General features: G+C 37.2%; 1 protein-coding gene across 1 annotated transcript in view; it reads right to left on the bottom strand.

The window, feature by feature from the left end:
- Window positions 1–14374, bottom strand: part of LOC104846557 (ATP-binding cassette sub-family A member 10-like) — a 37566-nt gene extending 23192 nt beyond the window's left edge. The window contains 2 exon segments of the mRNA XM_064270307.1: window positions 13119–13252; window positions 14314–14374. Coding sequence (XP_064126377.1) covers window positions 13119–13252; window positions 14314–14374 — 195 coding nt within the window.
- Between the last annotated feature and the right edge of the window lie 748 nt (window positions 14375–15122).

Below are 15122 nucleotides of genomic sequence, written 5' to 3'. Positions count from 1 at the left end.
TGAAATATCAAACTGGGAAGTAGGCAAGATTTGTCAGCTGTTTCCTCAACTCGTCAGGGGTGCTTGGTTTCTCCCAGAAGCTCTTAGTACCCTTGTGTGCCAGTTCCTTACCCGTCACAGCCCCAGAGAGCAATTTATTGACACTAAGCAGTATGCAATCAGTAAACAAAATATGTTACATCTTCCAAGTCATCCTATATTTTAGGAAAAGATACACTTAACCACAATAAGAATTTTGCATAGTCGTCAAAGTTGAAATGGGAAACTTTTATGTTATGGTAAGACTGATTCTCTCCAAGAGCGTTTTCTAACAGTGGAAAAGTTCTAGTCCTTTCCCATAATTTCCTCTGGAATTCCTAAACCAAGGATGAGCTTTCTGATGCATTTCTATATAGATCTACTGTCCTCTTTATGAGTATGAATACTGGTTTTAGTGAATTTGAAAACTTCCAAATTTATACAGTTTTAAAATCTTGTTTTCATAACTTAACAGCATTGAATATATCTAAATTTCACATAATGCCCTGTTCCTTCTTTGGGCAAAGATTATTTTAATGGGATACATGGTCAAGACTAGTGAGACAGTGGATAACATTGCTTATCTCTATCAACTATGTGAAAAATCCAATTGAAGTGTAGGAAGGTATTAAAATCATGTATACAATTAAGCTGGGATTTCCCTCCAATGATCTGATACCATGGAGATGAGTATAATTATTGAGATCTAGAAGAAGAAAATATCCAGAGATATTATAATTATCTCAGTCTTATTTACTGTTTTAAGGCCTCTTCTATGAATAATCAGTTTTCCCAGGAGATATTACCATTTTCAATTTTAACCTACAGCAATATTGTTAGGATTTCTCCTTTAGGAAGCATCAAACTATCATTATACAACTGAAACATATGGGCTTATACTAAGGTCTGACATAAATACCTTTATTCTAATCCTTCTTCTCTGTTCCCATAGCAGTGGAGGAGAATGGGAGATCCAAAGGAAAGAGGGGAGTAAGAGTTCGTCTTGCTCACTTTCCCACCACTGATCCCCAAACTACAGGGCCTGCCTGAGATGCATGCGAGAAATAAAGAAGATGCATTACACTGCCTCTGAGATGAAAGTTATTCTATTTGTACTTGAGGGGCCACTTTTGTTGTTGTTGTTCTGAAAATGAATCTAAATTAATAAAATGAGACTATTTTAATGTCTGAGATGATTAGAAAGCTATGGTATCTACTCAAGTATCCACAAGGGGTGGGGAAGGAGATGCAGTAGTTTATTTGAAGGAACAAACAAATCCATCCACAGTCCATCCATCCACCCATCCATCCATCTACCCATCCATTCATCCATCCATCCATTCATCCATCCTTCCATACATCCATTCATATTTATGTGTTTGTTTGTTTATAATTTATTAGTCTAGATGGCTACCTACTCCACTTGGTTTTTTAAATAGGGAGAATTATTTAGGAGGAAAACCTCAGTGGGGTCAGTTATTCCTGCCCTCTAATGTCGGGGACTGCCCTAAGGGAATCTCATTTTTCAGCTGTGACATGCCAGGATTCTTACAGATTTTTGCTTCTTTCCAAAGAAAGAGAGGTTTATAAAAGAAATCTCAAAGAACAAAAGGAGAATGGGGGAATGAAAATTACAAAAAAAAAAAAAAACTGAAATGATGAATGTGGTCCAACATCAATGGAGCTACAAAAGAAATAACTTTATTATCTTTTAAGGAATGTATTTATACCTAACTCTGCATTTAAAAAAAATGAGCTTCAAGAAAATTTAATATAAATATACATGTGGAGATTGTGTATATCTCTATCTACATATCTTTATCTATACTCCCACCAAAAAAAAAAAACAAAAAAAACCATTGCCTTCAAGTCAATTCCAGCTCAGAGTGACCCCATAGGACAAAGCAGACCTGTCCCAAAGGGTTACCAAAGAGCAGCTGGTGCATTTGAACTGCTGACCTTTTGGTTGGCAGCCTAAGTTCTTAACCACTGTGCCACCAGGGCCCCAGCTATATCTATACACAAACACACATACATAAAGAGATACTTATATTAAGAAAGCCAAAAAACCAAAGGCCATTATTTTTTCTCCCCTTGCAAAAAATGAATGAAATCACACGTAAGGAATACAAGAGAAGCTACACAACCAAATACAGCACATTAAAAAAAAAAGGAAATAATAGCAAGATTAGGGATGGCAGGTCATGTATGGTCTGAAGGATGAGGGGTGAAGGAAGAGAATCAGGTCATAAAGCCAACAAAGACTATGTTCTTGCACATATACGCCTTTTGTTAATGACAAAACATTTTGATTCTATTATTAGATTTAGCCGGGGGGTGGAGGAAGGGGGAATGATCACTTACCGGAGCAAGTATGAGTCCCCTTGAAATTGTGTTTTCTAAAAATATGAAGTGTTCAATTAAAAACATTGAAAGGAGTATCAAATAGTATAATGGTATATCCACCAGAGCCTGTCCACACCAGTTAGCTGAAGGGCAGAGGCCTGAAATCCTCAACTGGGACTGAGGTTTTTTCTGTTAAATAAAGAGAAGGATACACGAGAGACTGAAATAGTAAACTGAGAAGTATTTTAGTTATGTGAAAATATGTATTTTCAATACATTTTAAAAGTATTTTATAACAGCAGCCAGTTTTTTGGTCTATGTTATTTCATGTAATAAATTTGAGTTTCAGTAACTTCCTAGCCCAGGTTTAGAGAAGCAGGCATCAGGACAACTAAGACATTAGTACTGTCCCAAAGAAAACAGTACCTCTATGATCAGAAGCACAAAAAGCAACCCCCTAAGTATCTGCTGCTAAAATGGAGAATGTGTGGTCATTGACTCAACAGGAAAAGTCTAACCTATTTGTAAAGCTAGTTTATGCTTTGATATAGATAAATGTCCCCACATGTCTGTCATTTTGTCCTACTCTGGGGGCTTGCGTGTTGCTATGATGCTGGAAGCTATGCCACCAGTATTCAAATACCAGCAGGGTCACCCATGATGGACAGGTTTCAGCTGAGCTTCCAGACTAAGACAGATTAGGAAGAAGGACCTGAGATCTACTGAAAAAAAATAGCCAGTGAAAACCATATGAATAGCAGTAGAACGTTGTCTGATACAGTGCCAGAAGATGAGCCCCTCAGTTTGGAAGACACTCAAAATATGACTGGGGAAGAGCTTACTCCTTAAAGCAGAGTCAACCTTAATGACTTGGATGGAGTCAAGCTTTCAGGACCTTCATTTGCTGATGTGGCATGACTCAAAATTAGAAGAAACAGCTGCAAACATCCATTAGTAATCAGAAAGTGGATTGTGTGAAGTATGAATCTAGGAAAATTGGAAATCATCAAAAATGAAATGGAATGCATAAAAATCGATATGGTAGGCATTAGTGAGCTGAAATGGACTGGTATTGGCTACTTTGAATCAGACAATCATCTGGTCTACTATGCCGGGAGTGATAACTTGAAGAGGAATGGCTTTCATTGTCAAAAAGAACATTTCAAGGCCTATCCTGAAGTACAGCACTGTCAATGGTAGGACAGTATCCATACGTCTACAAGGAAGACCAGTTAATGTGACTATCATTCAAATTTATGCACCAACCACTAAGGCCAAAGATGAAGAAACTGAATATTTTTACTAACTTCTGCAGTCTGAAATTGATTGAACATTCAATCAGGATGCATTGATAATTACTGGTGATTGGAATGCAATAACTGGAAACAAAGAAGGGTCAGTAGATGGAAAATATGGCCTTGGTGACAGAAACAATGCCAGAGATTGCATGATAGAATTTTGCAAGACCAACAACTTCTTCATTGAAAATACCTTTTTCAACAACATAAATTGTGACTGTACATGTGGACCTCACTAGATGGGATACACAGAAGTCAAATTGACTGTATTTGTGGAAAGAAATGATGGAAAAGCTCAATATTATCAGTCAAAATAAAGCCAGGGCCAACTGTAGAACAGATCATCAATTGCTCATATGTAAGTTCAAGTTGAAGCTGAAGAAAATTATAACAAGCCCACAAGAGCCAAAGTACAACCCTGAGTACACCCCACCTGAATTTAGAGACCATTTCAACAATAAATTTGACACACTGAACACTAACGACTGAGTTGTGGAAGGACATCACACATGAAGAAACCAAAGACAAGAAAGAAAGAAAAGACCTAAATGGATGTCAGAAGAGACTCTGAAAGTTGCTTTTGAACACTGAGTAGCTCAAGCGAAAAAAAAAAAAAAAAAAAAAATGATGAAGTGAAAGAGCTGCACAGAAGATTTCAAAGGGCAGCTCAAGAAGACAAAGTAAAGTATTGTACTGAAATGTGCAAAGACCTGGGGATAGAAAACCAAAAGGGAAGAACATGCTCAACATTTCTCAAGCTGAAAGAAAAAACTCAGTCCTCAGGTTGCAGTAGTGAAGGATTCTATGGGCAAAATACTGGACGACACAGGAAGCAACAAAAGATGGAAGGAATACACAGAGTCACTGTACCAAAAAGAATTGGTCAATGACCAATCATTTCAGGAGGTAGCATATGATCAAGGACCGATGGAACTGAAGGAAGAAGTCCAAGCTGCACTGAAGATATCGGCAAAAAACAAGGCTCCAGGAATTGACAGAATATCAATTAAAATGTCTCAACAAATGGATGCAGCACGGAAAACTCATGCTCATCTATGCCAAGAAATTTGGAAGACAGCTACCCGGCTAACCAGCTGGAAGAGATCCATATTTATGTCTATCCCATGGAAAGGTGATTTAACAGAATGTGGAAATTATCGAACAATATCATTAATATCACACACAAGTAAAATTTTGCTGAAGATTATTCAAAAGCAATTGCAGCAGCGCATTGACAGGGTGCTGCCAGATATTCAAACCAGATTTAGAAGAGGGCGTGGAACCAGTGACATCATTGCTGATGTCAGATGAATCCTGGCTGAAAGCAGAGAATAACAGAAAGATGGTTACCTGTGTTTTATAGACTATGCAAAGGCATTCAACTGTGTGGATCCCAACAAATTATAGATAACATTGCAAAGAATGAGAATTCCAGAACACTTGATTGTGCTCATGAGGAGCCTGTATAGATCAAGAGGCAGTTGTTCAAACAGAACAAGGGGATACTGCATGGTTTAAAGTCAGGAAAGATGTGCATCAGGGTTGTAGTGTTTCACCATATTTATTCAGTCTGTATGCTGAGCAAATACCCAAGAAGCTGGACTATATGAAGAAGAATGCAGCATCAAGATTGGAGGAAGACTCATTAACAACCTGCCTTATGCAGATCACACCTTGTTTGCTGAAAGTGAGGAGGACTTGAAGCACTTATTGATGAAGATTATAGCTCAACATAAAGAAAACAAAAATCCTCACAACTGGGCCAATAAGCAACATCATGATAAACAGAGAAAAGATTCAAGTTGTCAAGGATTTCATTTCTTGGATCCACAGTCAATACCCATGGAAGCAGCAGTCAAGATATCAAATGACACATTGCATTGGGCAAATCTGCTACAAAAGACCTCTTTAAAGTGTTAAAAAGCAAAGATGTCTCTTTAAGGACTAAGGTGCACTTTACCCAAGCCATGATGTTTTCAATCACTTTGTATGCATGCAAAATCTGGACAATGAATAAGGAAGACTGAAGAAGAATTGATGCCTTTGAATTATGGTATTGATGAAGAATATTGAATATACCATGGACTGCCAAAAAACAAACAAATCTATCTTGGAAGAAGTACAGCCAGATGCTTCTTAGAAGCGAGGATGTCAAGACTTCATCTCACATACTTTGGACATGTTATCAGGAGGGACTAGTCCCTGGAGAAGGACATCATGCTTGGTAAGGTAGAGGGTCAGCGAAAAAGAGGAAGACCCTCAACGAAATGGATTGACACCGTGTCTACAACGATGGGCTCAAGCATAATGACGATTATGAGGATAGCACAGGACTGGGCAGTGTTTCATTCTGTTGTTCATAGGGTTGCTATGAGTGGGAACCGACTCGACAGCACCTAACAACAACAACAATGTAGAAAAATGAAAATGACTACACCATATTTTATTGAAATCCCAGTTAATAAAATCATAGTTAAAAGTTTGGGAGAGGCGGACAGGGAACTCAACAGAGAATCCCTGATAGAGCAGAAGAGCAGTGGAATGCAGACCTCAAATTCTAGTAAAAAGACCAGACTTAACGGTCTGACTAAGACTGGAGGGACCCCAGAGGATATGGCCTCCAGACTCTCTGTTAGCCCAAAACTAAAACCATTCCTGAAGCCAACTCTTCAGACAAAGATTAGACTGGGCTGTAAGACATAAAATGATACTGGCGAGGAACGTGCTTCTTAGCTCAAGTAGACGCACGAGACTATGTGGACAGCTCCTGTCTGGAGGCAAGATGAGAAGGCAGAGTGGGACAGGAGCTGGTTGAACGGACGTGGGAAATACAGGGTGGAGAGAAGGAGTGTACTGTCACACTGTAGGAAGAGTAACTAGGATCATATAACAATGTGTGTATAAGTTTTTGTATGAGAAACTGACTTGAATTGTAAGCTTTCACTTAGGGCACAATAAAATATGTAAATCTACTATTTTAAAAAAAGTTTGGGAAATGTTTACATCTTATAGTTCATGCTATATTCCCTTTGGAATTGTGAAATAACTGCATGCAATGAAAAGTAACACAACTTCATCTCTGAAGTTGATTTATCATGGTTCCCTTTAAAGCTGAGGCAAAGGTACTGTGTTGAGTAGTGAACTTTTGACATCTTTGAAATCATGAATAAGTATTTACTAGAATCTATAAGGGGATTAAGGGGCCCTGGTGAGCCAATGGTTAAGAGATTGGCTGCTAATCAAAAGGAGAAGCTGGTGGATTTGAACTGCCCCAAATTCACAAGCTGCTCCTTGGAAACCCTATGGGGCAGTTCTACCCTGTACTATATTGCTATGGGTCAGAATCAACTTGATGTCAAGCTTTTTTTTTTTTTGGTGGAGCAAAGGTTAAGCACTCAGCTGCTAACCGAAAGGCTGGTGGTTCAAATCCGCTCAGCAGCTGCACAGGAGACAGACCTGGTGATCTGCTCTTGTAAAGGTTACAGCCTTGAAAACCCTATGGGGCAGTCCTACTGTGTCACATGAGGCAGCTGTAAGTGGAAAGGCAACTGGAAGGCACTTAACAACAACATAATGAGATTAGAATAATGTGATATATATGTAAATACATTTTTCTAGAAGGAAAATCCTGTGAGTATAAAACAAGGAAATTCTAATTAATAAAGTCATATAGAATCAATCTCTCTCTCTTACTTTGTGATCACTGACACTGCTTATGCCAACGTAAGGAGAAATGCAGTTTGCCACCAACAACAAAGATGTCGACTCATCCAAAACGCCAATTCCCAGCTTTACGTCATCCAGAAAGTTCAAAAAAAAAATCTGTAATCTTTTGAAATTGTTACAGATCATATAATCAAACATAATTATAAGGTATGTTTTGGGGAAATAGTGAACAACTCAAAATGGTCACATACGCCTGAAGCAAACAAAGAAATAAACACGTCTGACACCTTAGCAGCAGGTTCCATTCCCAGGAAAAATGTGATTTCAAAAGAAATTCAAACTCATAATTTTACAAGAGTATACTCAAAAAAAAAAAAAAAAACCAAAGGGCGTGAGCAGTTTCTGTTTTACATTTGTGCCTAGGAATTGTCGAAGGAGAACAAACGCTCTTTAAGGCTACATTTATAATCTTTGAATCAGTGAACTAAGTTGTCATTTGTTTCAGTTCCCTATTTCCAAGCAGATAAATTCTAAATAACAACCACTAAAAAGAAGTTGTTCCTAGCTGCACAATTTAAACATTTCTAAAGGCCTAGAAATTATTTAGCCAAGAAAGATTATTTGCTCTCTTCTAATTATATCATGGAGCCCTGGCGGCAAAATGGTTAAGTGCTATGGCAGTTAACCAAAAGGTCAGCAGTTTGAATTCACCAGCGCTCCTTGTAAACTCTATGGGGCAGTTCTACACTTTCCTATAGGGTCGCTATGAGTCAGAATCAACTCTATGGCAATGGTTTTTTTTTTTTTTAACTTTTTATTTTTAATTATATCATAGAGGAACCCTGGTGGTGCAGTGGTTAAGCATTGGTCTGCTAACTGAAGGTCAGTGGTTCAAACTTACTAGCTGCTCCACGGGAGAAAGTTGTGGCAGTCTGCCTCAGGAAAGATTACGGCCTTGGAAACCCTCTGGGGGCAGTTCTACTCTATCCTATAGGGTCACTATGAGTCGGAATTGTTGCGAGGGCAACAGGTTTGGTTTTGGTGGTTATATTATAGAGATAGCTTTTATACTTATAATTAAATCATCCTATTTCATTTGCAAGGAAGTAGAGTCAACACAACATTAATTTGTTATCATGGAATTTTCTAGTAAAATTTCACTCTCCACAGTTTCTATTCATATTCTTGCAAGCATTCACCCAATTTCTACCGTAATGAAAAATACTTGTAAGGAATTATTTGAAGGCTAAGCAAGGTTTATCAAAATTATATCTGATGAAAAATTGTACTCCACTCACCAAGATATTAAACATAAAAAGAGCGAAGAGGACACTGCAAAATTAAATGATAGAGAAAATCTATAGAACTGTTAAAGAATGGTAGTTTTAGGGTTGGTCATACATTCTCATAAATCCTACTGCGGTGCTTTATCAGTGTATATGACTTATATGCAAATTCCCCTAAGAAGATCTGATACGAGATTAGAGATTTGGGGTTTGAGGCTTCTCTGGTGTTCTAATTTTCCCTGCAAATCTGTCTATTCATTGATATCAACAAACATGTGTTGAGTACCTAGTAGGTGCCAAGCGCTGTTCAAGACACTACCGCTGTCACATTGAACCAAAGCCCAAGTTATGATTTTTTTCACTGTTCTTAGTTTTTTCTCTATCGTTTTAAATTCTACAGTCTTCTTGGGTCTTAGTTCTTTTAACATTCTATATCTCGGAAAGTGAGCTGCAATTTTTGACTAGACAAGATTTTAGACTAGACGAGAGAGATAAGCAATGAAAAATAACTACGTAGTATATTAAAAATAATTAAGCAGTGATAAATGTAACAGGAAAAAGATCAAGATTCAAGGAAAGAAAGTGATAGGTACACTTAATTTGCTAAAGGAAGTTTGTCACACTTTTTAAAGTTTTCCATTAAAATTTTTAATTTAAAAAAATTAATGAAACTAAACTTAAGTTGGTTTGACAAATTCATGATCTTTCAGATTAAGTTATAGCTAATGTGTAATGCTTACTCTCTTCCTTACAGTAATGTAATGCTTCATAAAGGCAAGAACTTCTATCTGCTCTGTTTCTACTATACCCCCAGCACCTAGAAGTACCTGGTAGTCACTCAAGAAGTATTTGTTGAATGAATGAAAAAAAATATATATATATATGCCATGCTCTGAGTTGGAATCGAGTTGATGGCAATGGATTTGTTTTTTAGGTTATGGGCACTTAAGTAAACTCATTAATCCTCATAATAATCCTACAAAATGTTACAGTTGTTGTTGTTAGGTGTCATCATAGAGTTGTGGGCTCTGCAACGGCAAAGTTGCAGAGCCCATTTAACATGATTTCAATTTACAAAATATATTTAAAATTTTTAAAATATGAAATCATTCTCTCTATAGTGGGTTTGTGATTTTATGTAAGAAAATAACAGAGAACAGTTACCAAACTCTTAACTGCTAACAGAGCTATAATATGGAAAAAGAAAGGGATGATATTACAGAGAGAATTTCACCTTCTATCTTGTACACTGTTGTAATGTTTAAATTTTTCTATTAAACACGTATTACTTTTATAACAAATAAAATCACCAATAAAAATTATTTCTTTAAGAAATAACTGAATCCACAGGACTAATAGCCCATGTGAACCACAACCTCTTTTAACCTGAGACCAGAAGAACTAGATGGTGCCCGGCTACCACCACTGACCATTCTGACAAGGGACACAATAGAAGGTCCCAAGGTAGAATGGAAGAAAAATGTAGAACAGAACTCAGACTCCTAAAAAACACCAGACCTACTAAACCAATAGAGACTAGAAGAACTCCTGAGACTATTGCCCTAAGATAACCTTTGAATTTGAAATTAAAGCTATTTCTGCAGGCCACCTTTCAGCCAAATAACAGATTGGCCCATAAAATAAACCACGTGGTCAACATTTACCCAAAAACAAAGAGGGGAAGGGAAGCTAGACCAAAGGAAACAGAACAAACAGAATGGAAATGTTAAGAATGCTGACAGAATGTAAAATTGTAACCAATGGCATGAAACAATTTGTATAGAAACCGTTAAAGGAAAACCTAACTGTGTAAACTTTTCACCTAAAACACAATTTAAAAAAAGAACTGAAGGTGGAAAACATGCCCTTTAAAGGATTAAAATTTCATGCCTTACTCAAAAAGGGTCTAGGTAGTGTTCTGAGTTATGATTATATAGAATGATAGAGTTGCCTTAATAGAGTTTCAAAACATTAGTATGTGGCAAAAAGCCACTTACAATTAAATAACACCTGGAAGTAAAATATGTCTTCTCATCATCAGACAACAATGATGGCTCTATTGTACAAAGGATCATCCAAGCCATTTCTATTTCCAAAGTCATCTACTTCCACAACTATATTCTGATGGTTTAGTCAATATTTGATCCTAGGAAGGCAGTTAAAACTGAGAAAATCAATGTCAAAGCTTTAAAATAATAATTTCCACTGATGTTAAGGAACACCCAAAAGAGTGTGTTTACAGTACTAGTGACCTACTTAAAATATCTTTATGAAAACAAGCAAATTTGATATTTGCCTTTTTTCATTATTTTCCTTAATTTGAAAATGAACCCATCAATTCCAAAAGGAGAGCAAGTTGGATAGATACCATTTCCCCTATTGTCCCTCAAGTTGTTTTTAATATAGGTCTTCTCTTTTTCCTCTCGAGTTTGTGCTTTCTATAGACCTTTGGTAATAAAAATCAAGAATAAACAAAAGTCCTACTTCTCTGCATTATCAATGATTAATAAGCCAGTAACAGGAGCCTGTGGAAGCTGTTCCAGTGAAAGGAAATACATAAAAAAAAAAAAAAACTAGTGAAAATTCCCAATAAGCCTGACGTTATACTTTATGTACTACCTTTCCCAAAATGACAGAGATAAGCACAAATGAAAACAACAGTAATCTAAGTAAAAGAAAATTAAAAAAATGAGTCTAGAACAATTTCCCTTTTATTATATAAGTCACTAACATGTTACATAAATGCCAGCCTATGGAAATTATGCACACAGTGTTTAGTTCAGTCAAATAAAATTTAACCCTTTCAAGGTCCAATTATTTTCTGCTTTGAATTTTTTTTTAATACCATGTGTTTTCATTAATGGAAGCATGCTGAGCTGAGGAGTGTGCTTAAATTTTTGGTTGGTAATATGGATTTTGAGAAATATTATCTGGTACTACATGGTTACCACAGAACTTTTAAAGTTCTTGAACCTATACTTAGCGGTCACCCATCTGTACCAATGAATCTTGGTTGCTGATTTTTTTTTTTGTGACACCCTCCATTAGGCACCTTAGTGGCACAACGGTTAAGAGCTTGGCTGCTAGCCAAAAGGTCAGCAGTTCAAATCCACCAGCTGCTCCTTGGAAACCTTAAGGGGCAGTTCCATTCTGTCCTATAGGTTGCTATGAGTTGGAATCAACTCAACAGCAACAGGTTTGGTTTGGTTTTCATTAAGTTACATGGGGAAATGCTACTTTTCCAAATATGACACAAAAAAAAAACAAAACAAAACCCACCAGGGATCCCTAAATACACAAAGGAATCCATAAATATGCTTACAAGGCTTATCTAGGGCTACAAAAGCCAAAAGAGACAAAACTTTTATCCAATCACACTTCCTGGTCATACTACCTTACTTGCAAGCCTCATGCCCCAGCTAATTTGCTTCAACTAACGTTTCTTTTGACTTTTGCCATTACACAAGTCCCCACCGGAGGGGCAGCAAATGCTTTCAGCAGTAAAAGTATACTCCCAAAGAACCTGAGAGCTGGAAAAAATGGGTAGTATATCAAATGTACGATAGGTCATGAGAGGGTAAGATTATTCTGAAAATGAGCTCAAGATTTTATATGATTTGCATAAGATTGCAGGATACCCAAGGGTGACACTTCAAGAAAAAAGGTGGAATACAGGGGCATTCCTCTGTGGGTATGCTAGTTGACCAGGACAACATGGACAAGAAGAGGTCTGATTTTATGACATACCAGGGTCTCAAACTGCCTGTTTAGGTGGTTTTGAAGGAAATTGAGACTTATTTCATGCTGTGGCCCCAAGCTTGAAATATGCACAATTTGCAAGTAAATGTTTAACTTTCATCAGCTGTTATGTGTATTTTAATTTCCGGAAACTAGATATAATACTTAATGTATTATTTTCAGATCTTAGAATTCATTCCAGAAGTCAAACTGTGAATAAAACACTTCCAAGCAATCTATTTCTCTACTAAGTGTGTGAGTCTGCTCTTTTCAATGACTGTTTTATACTTAATTCTCCTCAAACCACAGACTCTACGTCCTTTCTCCTCCCTCTCAGCCTCATATTTCCTGGGAAAAAAATACAATCCATCAGACAGAAACACCCTTGTATGAAAGAAGGAAGGAAGGAGAGAGAGAGAAGAGGGAAGGAAAAGAAGGTAGGAAGGCAGGAAGGGAGAAATATATCCACAGAGGCGTGTAGTGAATAAATAACATATTTATTGTCTGATTATTTAATTGGCCACTTTCTCCCCCACTAAAGAGTAAGTTCAAAGACTTGGTCAATTTTACCAACCACTATAGAATTGGTTAAGGCACTCAGAATTTTTTTTAAATAAGTGAAGAAATGAATAGAGTTATTTCCTTCAGATTTGAAACTTTTTTCAGTATATTGATTAAACGGATTTAAAGGAGCCTGATACAAAGACAAAAGAGTTTTCCTGTCATGCCTTAACTTTAAAAACTGAAGACTTGCCACAGCACAGACCTGCCTTCTCCAGAGAGTTCCATCCCTGGTGGATTTTCTCATTTCAGGAAGAGAACAGAGAGCCTGTTGCATTTCAGACTTAGTTTCAATATCTCCTGTCATATCTATTTTTTCTTGTTTCCAAATGCCAAAATCTATAATCATATAATAAACCATTATAATAAGCTATGTTATTTACACTTTCTCTTTAGAAACATTAAAACAATGTTAGAACATTTGGACAATATTTCTAACAACTTAAAATACTGATATCCAGAATCTTGTATGCAAAATCTTTCCTTCAAACAATATAATGGATTCAATTCCAATGAGCGAGTAAACTAAATTCCAAGGATTGTTTAGGCTTCTTGGGAAGCATTTACGCTTTCAAACCAACGGCAGCAGCTCTCCACTAAGGGTTTTTTGTTGTTGTTTTTTGGTTTTTTTTTGCAGGGCAAATTTTATGCAAAATCACAAGGATAAATTTATTTCACTGGATTTCTAGGAGGTCTCCTCTGTCATCTGGAATTCCCTTCACAGGAATAGTTTATCACTATGCCTGACATCCTAGTGACTGGATTGAGACTTGGTGGTTTTAGAAAATGCGAAGTCCATAAAAAGACCTTCTGTTGGAATCCCACATATACCACACGTTAGCTGTATGGCCCTGGCTAATAACCCAACTTCTGTACATCTCGGTATTCTCACCTCAACATGAAGTTATTATGAAAATTGAGAGCAACATAATCTAAGAACTGAGCACAGTGGTTGGCACATAGTAGGCTCCTAAATTTTCTCATTTTTATGATTACAGACTAAAAAGATCTTATTTTATTATCTGTTATTAATACATCAATAAGAATTAGTTTATTAGTTAAGACTGAGCACATTTTAATAGGGAATAGCGTGTAGAATACAAACCCAGAATTCATGACACTAGCAGAGATACTGATGATAAGGGAGAAGTGGCCATCTCAAGAAGATGTGATCATCATTGCCATGGGAAGTAGACAAATTCATAATCTGCCTAGCACCAAGCCAGATTATGTTAGCTATAAAATAATTATGATACTTTAAAAAGTAGACAACCGTATCTTGCATCTAATATATATTCTAGGCAGAATTCCACGTAAAAATTTACAAATATGAATTCATTCATGGCTTTTTTTTTTTTTTTTCTTTTTTTAAATTTTCTGTTAGACACGAATTTTTATACCTGGCTCATCAATTGCTGATTTTCCTTCTAGGTTCAAGAATACTTTGCTCAGCGTTGTCATGGAAACACCATAATTCACTACCCCCTGGTCAGAACACTTATCAAGATCACTAAAGAGCTGATAACAAATTGATGCATTTGAAATTGCTAATGAGTACAGTTAAAATACTATTTTACAAAGCTGACTCAGAATTGACAAATCTAAAATATTTTCATATTAGGGCTGTCAAAAGAATCCAAGGAAAATTAATTAAATGTTTTGTATTGGCTTTAAAATCCAACTCATAAAACAATACAAAATGCAATCAGCATAATCATGTACTCTGAACGGTATTCTGTGTGAGCATGACCATGGGCCCTCAGTGGTATTCCGTCTGAGCATGATCCTGGGCCCTCAGTGGTATTCAGTGTGAGCATGACCATGGGCCCTCAGTGGTATTCTGTGTGAGCATGACCCCGGGCCCTCAGTGGTATTATGTGTGAGCATGACCCCGGGCCCTCAGTGGTATTCTGTGTGAGCATGACCATGGGCCCTCAGTGGTATTCTGTGTGAGCAAGGGGGCCCTCAGTGGTATTCTATGTGAGCATGACCATGGGCCCTCAGTGGCATTCCGTCCGAGCATGATCCCGGGCCCTCAGTGGTATTCTGTGTAAGCATGACCACTGGCCCTCAGTGGTATTCTGTGTGAGCATGACCATGGGCCCTCAGTGGTACTCTGTGTGAGCATGACCATGGGCCCTCAGTGGTATTCCGTGTGAGCATGACCATGGGCCCTCAGTGGTATTCCTTGTGAGCATGACCATGGGCC

Source organism: Loxodonta africana, chromosome 18 (genome assembly GCF_030014295.1).
Source record: "Loxodonta africana isolate mLoxAfr1 chromosome 18, mLoxAfr1.hap2, whole genome shotgun sequence".
Classification (NCBI taxonomy): domain Eukaryota; kingdom Metazoa; phylum Chordata; class Mammalia; order Proboscidea; family Elephantidae; genus Loxodonta; species Loxodonta africana.
This window is presented reverse-complemented; position numbering and strand designations above follow the sequence as displayed.